Raw genomic sequence first — 13919 nt, 5'->3', positions numbered from 1 at the left:
AGGAGAATAACCTTTTTATGGGAGGAAAGTGTTTAGGTAGATACAATAATATCACTATGTGTGAAAAACCATGTTCAGAACTTATATGGGGCCAGACATAGTGGTGAACATCTGTAATCTCAGCATGTGCAAGGCTGAAACAGGAGGATCTTGAGTTTAAGGCAATCTTGCTCTTAAAGATCTGTATGAATGATCAAAAATAACTAATTTTAAGCTTCTATAGGAAATAACCTGGATTCAATAGTGAGCCACATTAGACAATACAGTTTTCTACAAAATACGGATAATTGAGGCCATATAAAATCCATACAGTTATTTATATAATTTAAATAAATTATATAATTTAAGTGAAAAGACTAAGCTAACCACAAAAGTTTATGAAGATGAAAAAACAAGCCTTACTTGTTTCACTTACAGAAATAGATTAGTTTTTATTTCTTGCTTTATCACTTATTATTCAGGTGCAATTTCTAAGGGTATGAAGAGCTTTCTCATGGCATTTTTTACCTCTTCATTTCTCAGAGTATAAATGAGTGGATTCAACATAGGTGTAAGAATTCCATAAAATACTGCCATGCTTTTGTCTATAGATAAAGTAATTGATGGACGCATATAACTAAATATACAGGGCACAAAGAACAGGGAAACAACAGTGAAGTGGGCCCCGCAGGTAGAGAGGGCTTTGCGTCTCCCCTCTGTACTATGGGACCTCAAGGAGTTCAGGATGACAATGTAGGAGGCAGCCAGCATGAGGAAATTCAACAGGCAGATGACACCACTGTTAGCAACCACCAGTAGACCAATGGCATATGTGTTGGTGCAAGCAAGTTCCAGCAAGATGTACAAGTCACAGACGAAGTGATCTATCACATTGGGCCCACAGAAGGGCAACTGAAGGACCAGGAGAAGCTGAACCAATGAATGCAGGAAGCCCCCAATCCAAGCCACCCCCACCAGCATGGCACAGAGATGTCTGGTCATGATGGTTGTGTAGTGCAGGGGCTTGCAGATGGCCACATAACGATCATAGGCCATCACTGTGAGCAGAATAATCCCAACACCTCCCAAAAAATGGGCTCCAAAGAGCTGGACCATGCATCCCTCATAAGAGATGGTTGTCCCCTCATACAAAGAGTCAGCAATGAGTTTAGGGGCCAAAGAGGAAGAATAACAGGTGTCAATAATAGATAGGTTGGCCAGGAAAAAATACATTGGGGAAGCCAGGATGGAGCTGAAGGTGATGGTGACCACAATGAGCATGTTGCCACAAACTGTGACCATATAGATAATCAGAAAGACCACAAAAAAAACTCTTTGTACCTGTGGCTTCTGTGAGAGTCCCAGTATGAAAAATTCTGTAATATTACATGGTATTTCCATAGATTCTGAGAATGTAGGTACAGTGTTGCCTAAAAAGTCAAGAACAGCATAAATAAGAATTAATTCTATGGGGCAGAAATGATGCAAGGTTTCCTTCAAGACATTTATCCCTCTTTACTCTCTTCTGCTCCAACAATCTTATACCAATTTATTCTGTCAACTATAAAATGTGAGCATATATTTGTAAATCATAGTATCATTGGGCACCATATATTTAAGTTATTAGCTGAAAGTAATAACTTAATTTTTTCAATTTGCAATTTTGATAGACACTGGCTTTCTAATTCAAATGGAGTGCGTTCTGACCATTTTCTGAATAAATAAAATGGAATTTGAAAAAAACATGACTATTTAGGATCTCCTAAAAATCTCTGTATATCTTGTCAATCCCCTTTAAATTTAAAGCTTTCTTGGACTTTGCAAGAGGTTTGCTTTACTTTGAGTCTTTTTTTTTTTTCTTATAGTAACACAAACGATGTAAAACAAAATGAACAAGGTGGATATCTCCACTCCAGAGGAACCAATACAGAAGCCTTAAAGCGACAGAGGTCAACATGAGAAGGGGATCAGGAACCAGTGTAAAGATCATTAGAGATGAATCAACTTGGGTTGCATTTGTACATGAAAGCAATGCTAGGAATCTCTCTGTATAACTATCCTGAACTCAGCTAGCAAAAACGCTTTGTCTTTCTTATTATGCTAATGTCTTCTCTTCAACAAAATTAGAGATAAGTGCAGAACAGGTTCTGCCTAGAAGCAAAGGGGGAGGAGATGGGGGAGGGGGACGGGGAGGGGAGAAATGACCCAAACAATGTACACACATGTGAATAAATGAATAAATAATTAAATAAATAAATAAATAAAACAAAATGAAGCAGGATTGGGAGAAACTTGGTTGCAGCTGGAAAGTTCCACAGCTGCTCCACTTCTCCCCTTGTTCATTTTTTCCCCCTCTGTGCTCATGCTTCAGACAGCATCGTGCCTAGGAAACCAACCTAATTACTCCACCCATCCTTGGCTTTATATGTTTTACCTAATTCTGGGGTTTGACTTCCCTAGTCTGGGTAAAAATCCATCTAGCTACATATAATATACAAATAATATAATATATATAATATATAATATAAAACATATAATATACATATAATATACAAATAATAAATAGTTATTCATTATTCTTCAGTCTATAAGGAGGACTCGGCATAAAAAACCAAGATAATAAATTGGTGATCATCATTCTATTACCTACTTACTCTAATCACATAAGGGAAGCTACAAGTATAGGGGGAACAGATGCCCTATCTTAACTATAAATCATAATTTCATATGGCAGAATATGGGTGCACACCTTATTTTCCTAATATTAAGGAAAATGCCTGTGCTTATTTTGGCTTTTGTTTAATAAAAATTGTCACTAACCTTCTCAACTCCCTATCCTTTTCCTAGATCTACAGACCTTTTTATTGATATAAATTAATTGTACAAAGGTGTTTCATTATAATATTTCATATATGCACACAATGTACTTTGATCAAATTCAACCCTTCTATATCTCTTTCTTAAACCTTCTTTCCCATTTTAACTATTTTAAGTGGGCTTCATTATGCTGTATATGTACATATATATGCATGTATATATATATATAGTATTTAGAAGACTTTCTTAAAGTAGCCAAATTTTCTAACTTGCTAAAAAGCTAATGCTGAATATGGCAATCAAAGGACGCCATTACGTAACAGAAAAAGAAACACCCAAATATAAGAAATGTTGGAGAAAAGAGTCTGCTCTGTTCGGTAAGTTGCTCACTTTTTTCTCTTGTGTTATTGCAAGAAAGCAAATATAGTTTCTGCAAGCGATAAGTCTAATGGGGGCCTTTTCAGAGCAGCATTATCTGGCCAAGAATACATACAGCAGTAATAAAGTCGACACCTATGTAGCACTAAGCCATCACCAAGCACTGCCCAAACTGCTTTACACATATCTTCTCATTTAACACTCACATCATCCCCATGGGGTAGTTCCTCTTTGATACTCATTTTGCAGAGGAAGAAAGTGAGACACCACATTTAACAATTTTTTTGGTGTGGGTCTCAGGTATTTTCAATATCCACCCTCTCCCCCATCAATTTTTAAGAAGCACAAATTGCAAGTAAGCAGCAGAGCTGGGATTTTCATCCACGCCGTCTTGCCACAGGGTCTGTGGGCTTGCCTACATTATATTATCATTTAAAGGTGTCTGGGTTTGGATCTTTCTTTTGTTATTTATTGGCCATGTCACTTTGAATGAGTTAAAGCTTCAGTGCTATTATTTATGAAATGAAGATAAGAGTGTGTACAATTATTATATGTCAAATCTTTTTTAATATTCTTTTTTATTATTATTGTGTTGGGGGTACACTGTGACATTTATGAAAGTTCTTACAATATATCATAGTTGAATTCACCCCCTCCATCATTCTCCTTTATCTTCCCTCCCTCATTCCTGCAACAGTTTCTATGAGTATCATTTTTCCATTTACATAAATGCGTACACAATATTTGTACCATACTGACCCTCCTACACCCTCTCCCCACATCTTCCCCACTTCCACTGGTAACAACCCCCTACATAAGACCTGTCCTGCCCTCCTGTTCATTTTAGTACAAAATTAATGTGATTTTTGTTTGTTTAATATAGCTATACATTGGTTTCCTTATGACATTTCCATGTATATATGTATTATAATCCAAATTGGTTCTTTTCTGTTTTTCTCCTTTCTATCTTAGTCCCCTTCTTATGATAGTTTCATTTTAGGCTGCTCTAAATATTTTAAATAAAAGTTCTGCTACACCCTTAGGTTGCATAGAAGATATGAAAGTAGTTTATATCAACTATTTGCAAGCAACTGGCGGCAATAAACATTCAATAAATAACATTTCTGATTGTCACCATCATCAACATCATGGGCAAAACTCTTCATGTGACTTAAGACACAGGACATAAGTATATGCCATCAAGACTAAGCAGGTGTTGATGTGGATACAATTTCATTATGAATAAGAAAAAACATCCTAATGCTGCATATACAGAAAACAAGAGGATAGAGAAGATATAATAGTGAATTTATATGCCATTCTAATAAAAATGGTAAGCTGATTTATCTCTATGATTCTAAGTTGTAGGAGTACAAAAGAAAGTATTTAAAACTAGTAAAGAAAGGTAGTCTGTTGTTGGGTTATCAATGAGAAACAAAATTGTTTTGTGGAACATGAGAATTCTAGTAAAATTACCCTAGTAATTTTTATCTGAGTTTTATTTTTCCATTTAATTTTTAAAATATTTGTAGAAAACTTACATTGATCAGAACTAAGGACACCAATGTGTCTCCAGAATTTTCTTACATCCCAACATCATGGAATAGTGAACCTGAAAGAGATCTTAAAGGTTTATTGAGGCCAGCTCCAGGCATATGATCCTTAATTTCACAGTTCCATGTTTTTAAAAATCTTAAATGAGGTTCAAAGTTTTTTACATTGAGGCAAAGCACAGATTGGACAGTTGCAGTCAGTTAAAGAAAATTATCTAAGCTGAAATTTTCTTACAATATAGCTAGGTGAATGCCCCAAAAGGGAGTCGCTGAAGAATTCAACAACATTTAGAATCAGCTTCCAATTACCTTCATTTTAAGACTCAGGAAGATGAATACAGTTGGTCCAAAGTTGAATGGGTGATTTAAGGCAAAAGTGTAGTGGGAATCTTGGTGGCTCATCATCCCAGGCTGTGCCTTGTCCAGTATAAACACCACTTTCCACTGTCTGCTTCCTCTGGCTTTTGTAGGTCAACAAAGCATGGTTGACAATATTTGGGGAGGATAAGGTAATGTTATAGACATTTGTTTACTCTGCTTTCTGCATAGAAGTTTCTTCAGCACAGTCTCAAAAAAATCTTTCTCTTTCCACTGAAAATGATTATTTATAAGGTAGAAATGATAACAGGAATTAATAACACTATATACTCTTTGCCTCTCTGAGGGAAACTAATTCTCTTCCTCCCATCACCCTTCACAGGATCACTTGTTGAAGCAAAGTTGAAACCAACTTCTGCTGTGTCTACAGGTTAGAAAAATGTGGGTACCATCATTTAATTAGTCCCTATGAATGCAGTTTGGTCTCTCAAGGAAGTAACTTCTACTCTGACACAGTGTCCCATTGTCAGAGAGAAAGTCCCCAAATTATCAGGAAGAGGCAGTTAGGATATTTCAGGAGCTGATATCAGCATTTTTAAGGAAATCACTGACTAAACAGAAGAATCAACAGCATTTATTGAGTATCCTGTTGCAGGAACAGGTCATAAGGTCATAGGCTCTCTCTCATGCCTCATCTCTTTCATCGCCACTCTTTAGAAGAGAGAGAAGACTCAATGCCCATCATGCATACCTTTACTCTGTGCTGTGCTAAAAGATAAACAGAACTAGAACCAGAACCACCTGAACTGAAATCACACTTCCACACTTCTGTCTTCAGTACGTTTTTGGGACCTACTTAATATATGATGGCACTGTGCCAAATGCCAGGTCTATCATTGTGAGTAAGACTATGCTGATTCTTAGAAATATACAGCATATGTTTTAAAAGAGCAGTATCCTCTTTCAAAAAAAAAAAAGCAGGGGGGGAAAGAAGTAGAATAATAATTACAAAATCCAATATATGGAATTGCTGAGTTAATTCTATATGTATTATTAATGCTGGTAAATACTGACAAATTTCCTCAAAATTCCCTCCCTAAATCTCCAATCTCTAATCTTCACTTTTCATTCAGACTTCCTTTTGGTCTTAACAAAACTTTCTTAGAACTGCATTGTAGTCTGGAACCCTTCTTCCTTCCTTTGCCCCTTCTCTCCTTCATAGGAGTCATGCCTGCATTATCTGTGGTGGTTCTTCTCACCTTCCCTCACTAGTGTTTTCACACTGAATCTCTTATTTTCTCTATCTTAGCATCTGTTTCTCAGAAATCTGGAAGTGGTGCAGTGTAAAGAACTCCTACAAATCAATAATGTAAGGATAGAAAACCAAGTAAAACCTGAATAGGCACTTCAGAATAGAAGATAGAAACATATGAGAAAAAGAGGGGATTTGCTGCTTTAGTCATCTGGAAAACATGGTATCGAACCACAATCAAATACCACCACAACTATCATCCTATATAGCTAAAATTAAAACCATTGGCAATACCCTGTATTTGTTGTCAATATAAAGGAATGTTGCTCATACATAGCTGGTGAAAAGGTACTTTGATTTTCCAAGTGTATACTGGAAGACTATTAAAGGGTGTGTGCTAATGCTGAACATACATATAAATATGACCCAGAAACTCCATCCCTAGGTATAAATTCATAAGAAATGTGTGCACTTGTGCATTGGACGATGTGCCATACCATATTAATAAAGCACTATTCATAATACCAGAAAGCTAGTAACAACTCAAATGTCCATCAACAATAAAATACATAGTGTCTAAAAGCTATGGTATTATCACATATGAACTAACATAACAGTGAAAACACATGAACTACAGACATATGTAACATGAATGAATCTCACAAGCCAACTGGTGAGCCAAAGAAGGCAGACAGTAAAGATTACACACTGTATAATTAGGGTTTTTTTTTTTTAATTTTTAAATGGAGATAACTAGAGATGTATACTTAGGATAAATGTATAAAAAGGTACAGAAAACAATAGTTTTCTGGTAAAACCTATATTAGTCATGTTGGCTTTGGAAAAAAAAAAGAAAAAGGTATGATTGTGAAGAAACAGGTTGGTTCTGGAAGGACTAGAAATCCAGAAATTTGTACTTTTTGCCCATACTGGGGTTTTGAAATTAGAGCCTTGTGCAAGTTACTTACTACTTTACCCATGTCCCCAGACTTTTTTGCTTTAGTTGTTTTTCAAACAGGTTCTCACATTTTCCTCAGGCTGGCTTGGACCACAGTCCTCCTATTTATGCTTCCTGCATAGCTGGGATGAGAGGCACTCACCACCATTCCCAGCTTTATTGCAAGCATGAGTCACTGCACCTAGCCTCCAGCTTATACTTCTTCACCTGGTTTTTAGCTATCTTGGTGTTCCAATTTACAATTCAAACATTTTCACTTTGTCTTTATTTTTTAATTGGCAAATAATAATTGTAATATATTTATGAGATATGATGTGATGATTTGATATATGTATTCAGATGTTCCTCACTTTCAACAAGGTTATATACCAAGAAATTAATCATAAATTGAATTTTTTAAGTAAAAAATGTACTTAATACATCTAATCTAATGAAAACCTTGACTTATCCTAGCCTGCCTTACACATACTCAGAGAAATCACAATATCCTAAATTGGAACAGAATCTTATAACAAACCTATTTTGAAATAAAGTGTTTGATATAACTCATGTACACACACATGGGTATTTTGTAGAAAAGAAAGAAAGTGAAATTACACAAGGCACTGAACACACAGTACACTATAAAATATTAGTTTTTTACTTGCATGAACACATGGCTGTCTAAGAATCATGCTGTACAGCATCAAAGAGAGTATTCTACTGCATGTAACTAGCCCAGGAAAAGACCAAAATTTAGAATGTGAACTATGCTTTCTACAAAGTGTACATCACTTTTGCATCATTGTAAAGTTCAAAACCTACAAGTTAAACTATCAAAAGTTTTGGTATGTTGTGCTTCCTATTGATACTTTTACTTGATATCTTAATATTTTTACTACCTAGTTTCTTCTTTGACTCATTGGTTGTTTAGGAATATGGTGTTCAAGTTCCACATACTGTGAATTTTCCAATGACTCTTTTGAATACTAGTGAATTAAATTCTCCAATCAACTGTCATTGAGTATCTGAGTAGTTAAAAAAAAAAAAAAAAGAGACCCAACTGTGTGCTGCCTACAAGAGGGTTACTGCACCTTTAAGGACACACACCAACTGAAAGTGAAGGAATGGAAAAAAAGATGTTCCCTGGTTATGGAAACCAAAATAGCTATACTTTAAGTCAAAACTTATTTTTAAAAACACAAGATTATTACATCATGATAAAGTGGTCTATTCATCAAGAGAATTTGGCAATATTAGTAGATCTGAAAAAGAAATAGACTACAAGATAATTATAAAAGGGGGCTTTACCTCTCCACTATCATATATGGACAAAAGATCAATAAGAAAACCATAGTTTGAATTACTAAATGTAGCAGACATATACAGAATATTCCATCCAACAGCAACAGGACATACATCTTAAGCATACACAGAACATTCTCCCAACATAAAGGCCACATGTTAGGCCACAAACTAAGTCTTGAAAAATTAAAATTCATATATAGAGTATCTTTTATGACCACAATGACCTAAAATTGTAAATTAATAACAAGAGGAATCTTGGGAAATGTTTTGCTTTTTAGTAGCTTGTTTATATGCCTCTGGGGTAGATTTCTTTAAGTTTGCCAAGCTTCTTGATCCTATAATTTTATATCTTTCACCAAATTTTGGAAGTTTCCAGTCATTATTTTTTCTGAACGACATTCTCTCTTTCTGAGATTCATGATACGAATAGTATACAATTCAATATTATCCTATAAATACTGAGACTCTTCTCACATGTAGTTTTATTATTATTATTATTATTATTGAGGTACATTGAGACATTTACAAAAGTTCTTACAATATATCATAGTTGAATTCACTTCCTCCATCATTCTCCTTTAGCCTCCCCTGACCTCTTTCCTGGAATAGTTCTCATTTTTCCATTTATATACATGTGTACACAATATTGGCATCATATTGACCCTCCTACACCCTCTCCCCAATACTCCACCCTCCCACTGCTACTAACCTCCCAGACAGGACTTGTTTTGCCCCCTGTTCCCCATTTTTATTTAAAAAATGACATTTTTATTTATTTAAGACAGCTATACAAGGAATTTCTTTGTGACATTTCCATGTACAGATGTATAATAACCCAAATTGGTTCATGTCCTCTATTTTTCTCCTTTCTACCATAGTCCCCTTCTTATGATTTCAACAGGTTTTAAAATTCTATATTCATTCTTATATAGGAAGCATATCAACTATAATTGCCTTTCTAACTACCTTCTTTCACCATCCCTCTCTCATTAGTGACCTCCTCTTACTGTGACCTGTTTTTTATACTATTGCTTGTATTTGTCTTAGGTCCATATTCTACATATAAGAAAAAGATCCAACTTTTGGCTTTCTGAATCTGGCTAACTTCACTAAAGATTATGTTCTCCAGCTCCATCCACTTCCCTGCAAAGGACAAAATTTCATTCTTCTTTATGACTGAATTGTTCCACTGTATATAAATATGAGGGGCAAGGGGGAGAGGAAGAGGGTGGGGGACAGAGGGGAGAAACAACTCAAACAATTTATGTACACATGAATATATGAATAAAGAAAAAAATAAATACCACATTTTCTTAATCCATTCATCAGTAGTGGGGCTTCTTGGCTGTTTCCATAGCTTAACTATTGTTCTTTACATATTCTTAATTTTTTTTTCCTGTGTGGTTCACATTCCATAATTTCCATTGATTTATCCTCAAGTAACTGATTGTTTTACAATTTCATGCTGCCTATTGAATCTAGTCAGTGAATGTTATTTTGGTTTTTGATCTTTCAGTCCTAAAATTTTGATTTGGTTCTTCATTTTTATTTCTATTTCTTTGCTAATACTTTCTGTCTTTCCATTAATTTCAACTGTGTTTTTCCTTACTTATGGGTACATGGTTATAATGGTTTCTTTAAAAGTATTTGATAATTCCAACATCTAAATCATATCCAGATCAGTATCCATTATCTTTTCTCTTGCACGTTGAGATTTTCTGGTAGTTTCAGTATTGATTAATGTAGAATTGTGTCCTGTGTATTTAATAACAAAATAAAAGTGAATAAAGGACTGGGGTGGAAAATACCTGCTGGAAAAGGTACAGAAATACAGCTACATCCCTCAACTAACACCATACAATATAATAAGACCTGAATTGGCACCTCCTGTATCTGATTCACGATTTTCAGTGGAACACTATATGTTTTTTATGCTAAGGAAGAGATGCAATACGTTTCATGTACACCAAAGACAAATAATGCAAAGAAAGCAAGGCAAGCAATGTAAGCTCCTTCCCATCAGCTACAAGAGGCCAAGAATGCAAGAATACAGGGATATAGAATTACTCTTTTGGGTGCAAAGGATGCAACATTCAAGACAAAGTGTTTCCATCACTGATTGAATTATTTTGAAACTGAAGTTACTGTGATAGATAAACCTATATTTGACTAAATTAAGTTCTCTACTCTCAGACAAAATAGTAGTCATAGTAGAGTTGTATATCCTTATAAAACTGGTTTATAAACAGTGAAAATCATGTGTATTATAAAACTCACATACCCATTGGTTATGCCATATCAAAACTTCTAGATGCATTAACTGTATGACCTCATTTAGTTTGGTAAAATATATTTCTCCTGAGATCAATAATAATTAACTTTAGTGAAGAGTAGATTTAAATGGTAGACATGTGCCATCTGAAAAAGTCACTACTTGAATATGTAAACCTCCGGGAATTTTGAGTCTTACACATAGAAATGTAACTTAATGTAAACCTTAGATCAGAAAAAAAGACTCTTAAACAAAATAAGCAACGTGGATCACTATTCCTATTCCATGTGATTGTGGAAAGCTATTAAACCAGGAGAAACTTGAAAAATATTGAAGAAATTCAATAATGAAACATTTGAAAAAACACTCTGAGTTGGTATATGCTGAGATAAGATACTGCTCTACTCTCATGTGGTGGAAAATATAGTATAGCTAATAAAATCTCATGAAATGTTGCTTGCCAAAGGTCTCTATCATTTAAATTTACCTCCAGGACCTAAAAGTGATGTGATCACTGATAGGCTAGATTGTGGGAGATGAAATAAAATGCTTTAGTACAATATATTGAAAAAAATTATTGTGTCTCTCCATTGACCCACTGATGTGAAATTTCAGTATTTTAATGAAATTTCTAATTGATCCCTGCATTCCTGAAATAAATTACACTTTATTATGGTGTGTAAAATAAATATTAAAGTATTATAGAATATATGTACCTATTGAAAAGTTTATTCTATGGTTTCCTTCATAATATATTTCTGAATAGGGCTACATTTGAACTAGAAAGAATGCAAATGGGTCTCATTCTTACATTTAGGAGGACACAAAGCACATAAACTTTAAATCTTCTGTGCTTATGTATTCAAAAAACTGCCCATGTGTTCATTTCTCACACTTCCATCATTTTCCTAAAAATAGATTTATAATCATCCTTTTGGAGTTACCTATTATAATAACAGAAAACAACAAAACATGAACTTTGATACTTGTGCCTGCAGTTTTACCATCCAGAGCCTTTCCAGAGAATGAAGCCATTCCTTAAAGATAGAGATTTAAGTGTGATTTTTTTCTATTGTCTATCTCAAGCTATAGATTCTTCTGATATGCTGTAATAGAAAGCAGATACAGATGAACCATTGGTAACTGATGTGGTCAGTACTCTGGTATCCTGAGATGGAGTGCCAGGTTACTAATATTTCAACAAAGAGATTCTGCTCATCATAGACACCCAGTATCCCAAGCTAAAGAAGATTCCCTCTGAAACACAAGTGAAGAAGATGTTATTCCTGTGTGCTCTGCAGTTTAAAGTAAACTCTTATGAAGAAAGTAAACTAACATTATATGATTCATGTAAATATCACAGTGAAACCTCTTTGTACAGTTAATTTATGCAAGTGAAAAATGTTAAGAAGAAACTGAACTGGTACATAAACATTTACCTGGGTGATAATTTTGGATGTTATTAGATTATGCATAAAGTCAAATATTCATACAGTTCTATTCTGAAACTTCTGACAATCACTTAGGTCTCATCATGGCAATATGAATTCTTACTAAAAGTGACATTATTTCTTTCCCCAATGTAACTTTCATCTTTCATTCATGATTGCTCATTTTTTCCAGAAATTCTTCATGGCACTTTTTACCTCTGCATTTCTTAGGGTATAAATTAGGGGGTTGAACATAGGTGTCAAAATACAATAAAACACAGCCACTATTTTGTCTATGGACAAAGTAAATGATGACCGCATGTAAATAAATATACAGGGCACAAAGAACAGGGAAACAACAGTGAAGTGGGCCCCGCAGGTAGAGAGGGCTTTGCGTCTCCCTTCTGCACTATGAGACCTCAAGGAGTTCAGGATGACAATGTAGGAGGCAGCCAGCATGAGGAAATTCAACAGGCAGATGACACCACTGTTGGCGACCACCAGCAGACCAATGACATATGTGTTGGTGCAAGCAAGCTCCAGCAAGGGGTACAAGTCACAGACGAAGTGATCTATCACATTGGGCCCACAGAAGGGCAACTGAAGGACCAGGAGAAGCTGAACCAATGAATGCAGGAAGCCCGCAATCCAAGCCACCCCCACCAGCATGGCACAGAGATGTCTGGTCATGATGGTTGTGTAGTACAGGGGCTTGCAGATGGCCACATAGCGATCATAGGCCATCACTGTGAGCAGAATAATCTCAGTTCCTCCCAATAAATGAGCAACAAAGAACTGGGCCAAACAGCCCTCAAAAGTGAAAGCTCTCCCTTCATACAAGGAGTCGGCAATGAGTTTGGGAGTCATACAGGAGGAATAGCAAGTATCGATAAAGGACAAATGTGAGAGGAAAAAGTACATAGGGGAACCTAAAGTGGGGCTGAAGATAATAGTGATCATGATAAGTAGGTTGCCCCCAACAGAGACAAAGTAAACAATAAAAAATAACACAAATAAAACTCTTTGCACCTCAGGATTTTGTGAGAGCCCCAGCATGAAAAATTCTGTGATGTTTCGTTGACTATCCATGAATCGTGAGCTGCAGCAAGAGATTTACCAAGAAAGTTTTGTTACTATCTCTTTCAAGACATTTCAAGAAATTGGGGGAAGTGTGTTTATGGGACATAATTCACCCAAATCCTGAATCTAAAAACAAATTTCTGATAATTCTGAAAATTAGGTTCTGCATTTCTTATTCATAACAGACATAGGTAACAGACAAAATAAATAATTCTGTCCCAGCAGGACAGTACAGTGACTATACTTTATGATATAGCTTATATATTTTATGAAGATCTAGAAGAGGGGGTCTTGGACATTCTAAACATGCAGAAGAGGAAAGGAAAGGAAAATGTGAAGTATCCTGATACGATTAGTGCATGCTATGTGCCTATGCTGAAATGTCACATTACATCTAACTGATTTGTACAATTATTACATGGTAATCAAGAAACTCTGAACAAAGTAGCAATAGGAAAAAATCACATTGGGACCCATAAATGTACATCATTATTGTCAATGTAAAAATAAATAAATTAATTATACATTTTTTCATTAAAAATAACCATGTAATTTTTTATAGGCTGGGTTGATGCAACATTCCTATAATGCCAAC

General features: G+C 35.2%; 2 protein-coding genes across 3 annotated transcripts; both read right to left on the bottom strand.

Moving 5' to 3' along the window:
- Positions 1-453: 453 nt before the first annotated feature.
- LOC141421525 (olfactory receptor 4C3-like) lies at positions 454-1380 on the bottom strand. Its single transcript, XM_074067540.1, has one exon. The coding sequence runs from the start codon at positions 1378-1380 to the stop codon at positions 454-456; it is 927 nt and encodes a 308-aa protein (XP_073923641.1).
- A 9005-nt stretch (positions 1381-10385) lies between these two features.
- On the bottom strand, positions 10386-13333 carry LOC141421523 (olfactory receptor 4C3D). 2 transcript variants are annotated; one of them, XM_074067525.1, is made up of 2 exons: positions 12428-13333; positions 10386-10412 (listed from the first exon to the last, which is right to left on the bottom strand). In XM_074067525.1, exons 1-2 carry the CDS (start codon positions 13331-13333, stop codon positions 10386-10388), a joined length of 933 nt encoding a protein of 310 aa, XP_073923626.1. The 2 variants fall into 2 exon arrangements, with proteins under 2 accessions (XP_073923626.1, XP_073923633.1); XM_074067532.1 differs by lacking the exon at positions 10386-10412 and having other exon boundaries at positions 12425-13333.
- Between the last annotated feature and the right edge of the window lie 586 nt (positions 13334-13919).

The sequence above is a fragment of the Castor canadensis genome, chromosome 1, assembly GCF_047511655.1.
Source record: "Castor canadensis chromosome 1, mCasCan1.hap1v2, whole genome shotgun sequence".
Lineage (NCBI taxonomy): Eukaryota > Metazoa > Chordata > Mammalia > Rodentia > Castoridae > Castor > Castor canadensis.
The sequence above is the reverse complement of the archived record's forward strand: the minus strand, read 5'-3'. Positions and strand labels throughout refer to the sequence as shown.

What these genes read in the sequence shown, in the direction of transcription:
- LOC141421525 (XM_074067540.1), bottom strand. Translation starts at nt 1,380, where the DNA reads ATGGAAATACCATGTAATATTACAGAATTTTTCATACTGGGACTCTCA.
- LOC141421523 (XM_074067525.1), bottom strand. Translation starts at nt 13,333, where the DNA reads ATGGATAGTCAACGAAACATCACAGAATTTTTCATGCTGGGGCTCTCA. An exon ending in TGAAGAATTTCTGGAAAAAA is followed by an intron (nt 10,413 to 12,427) that starts TGAGCAATCATG and finishes GCCAATTCAGGT; the next exon opens with CTTATTATATTGTATGGTGT.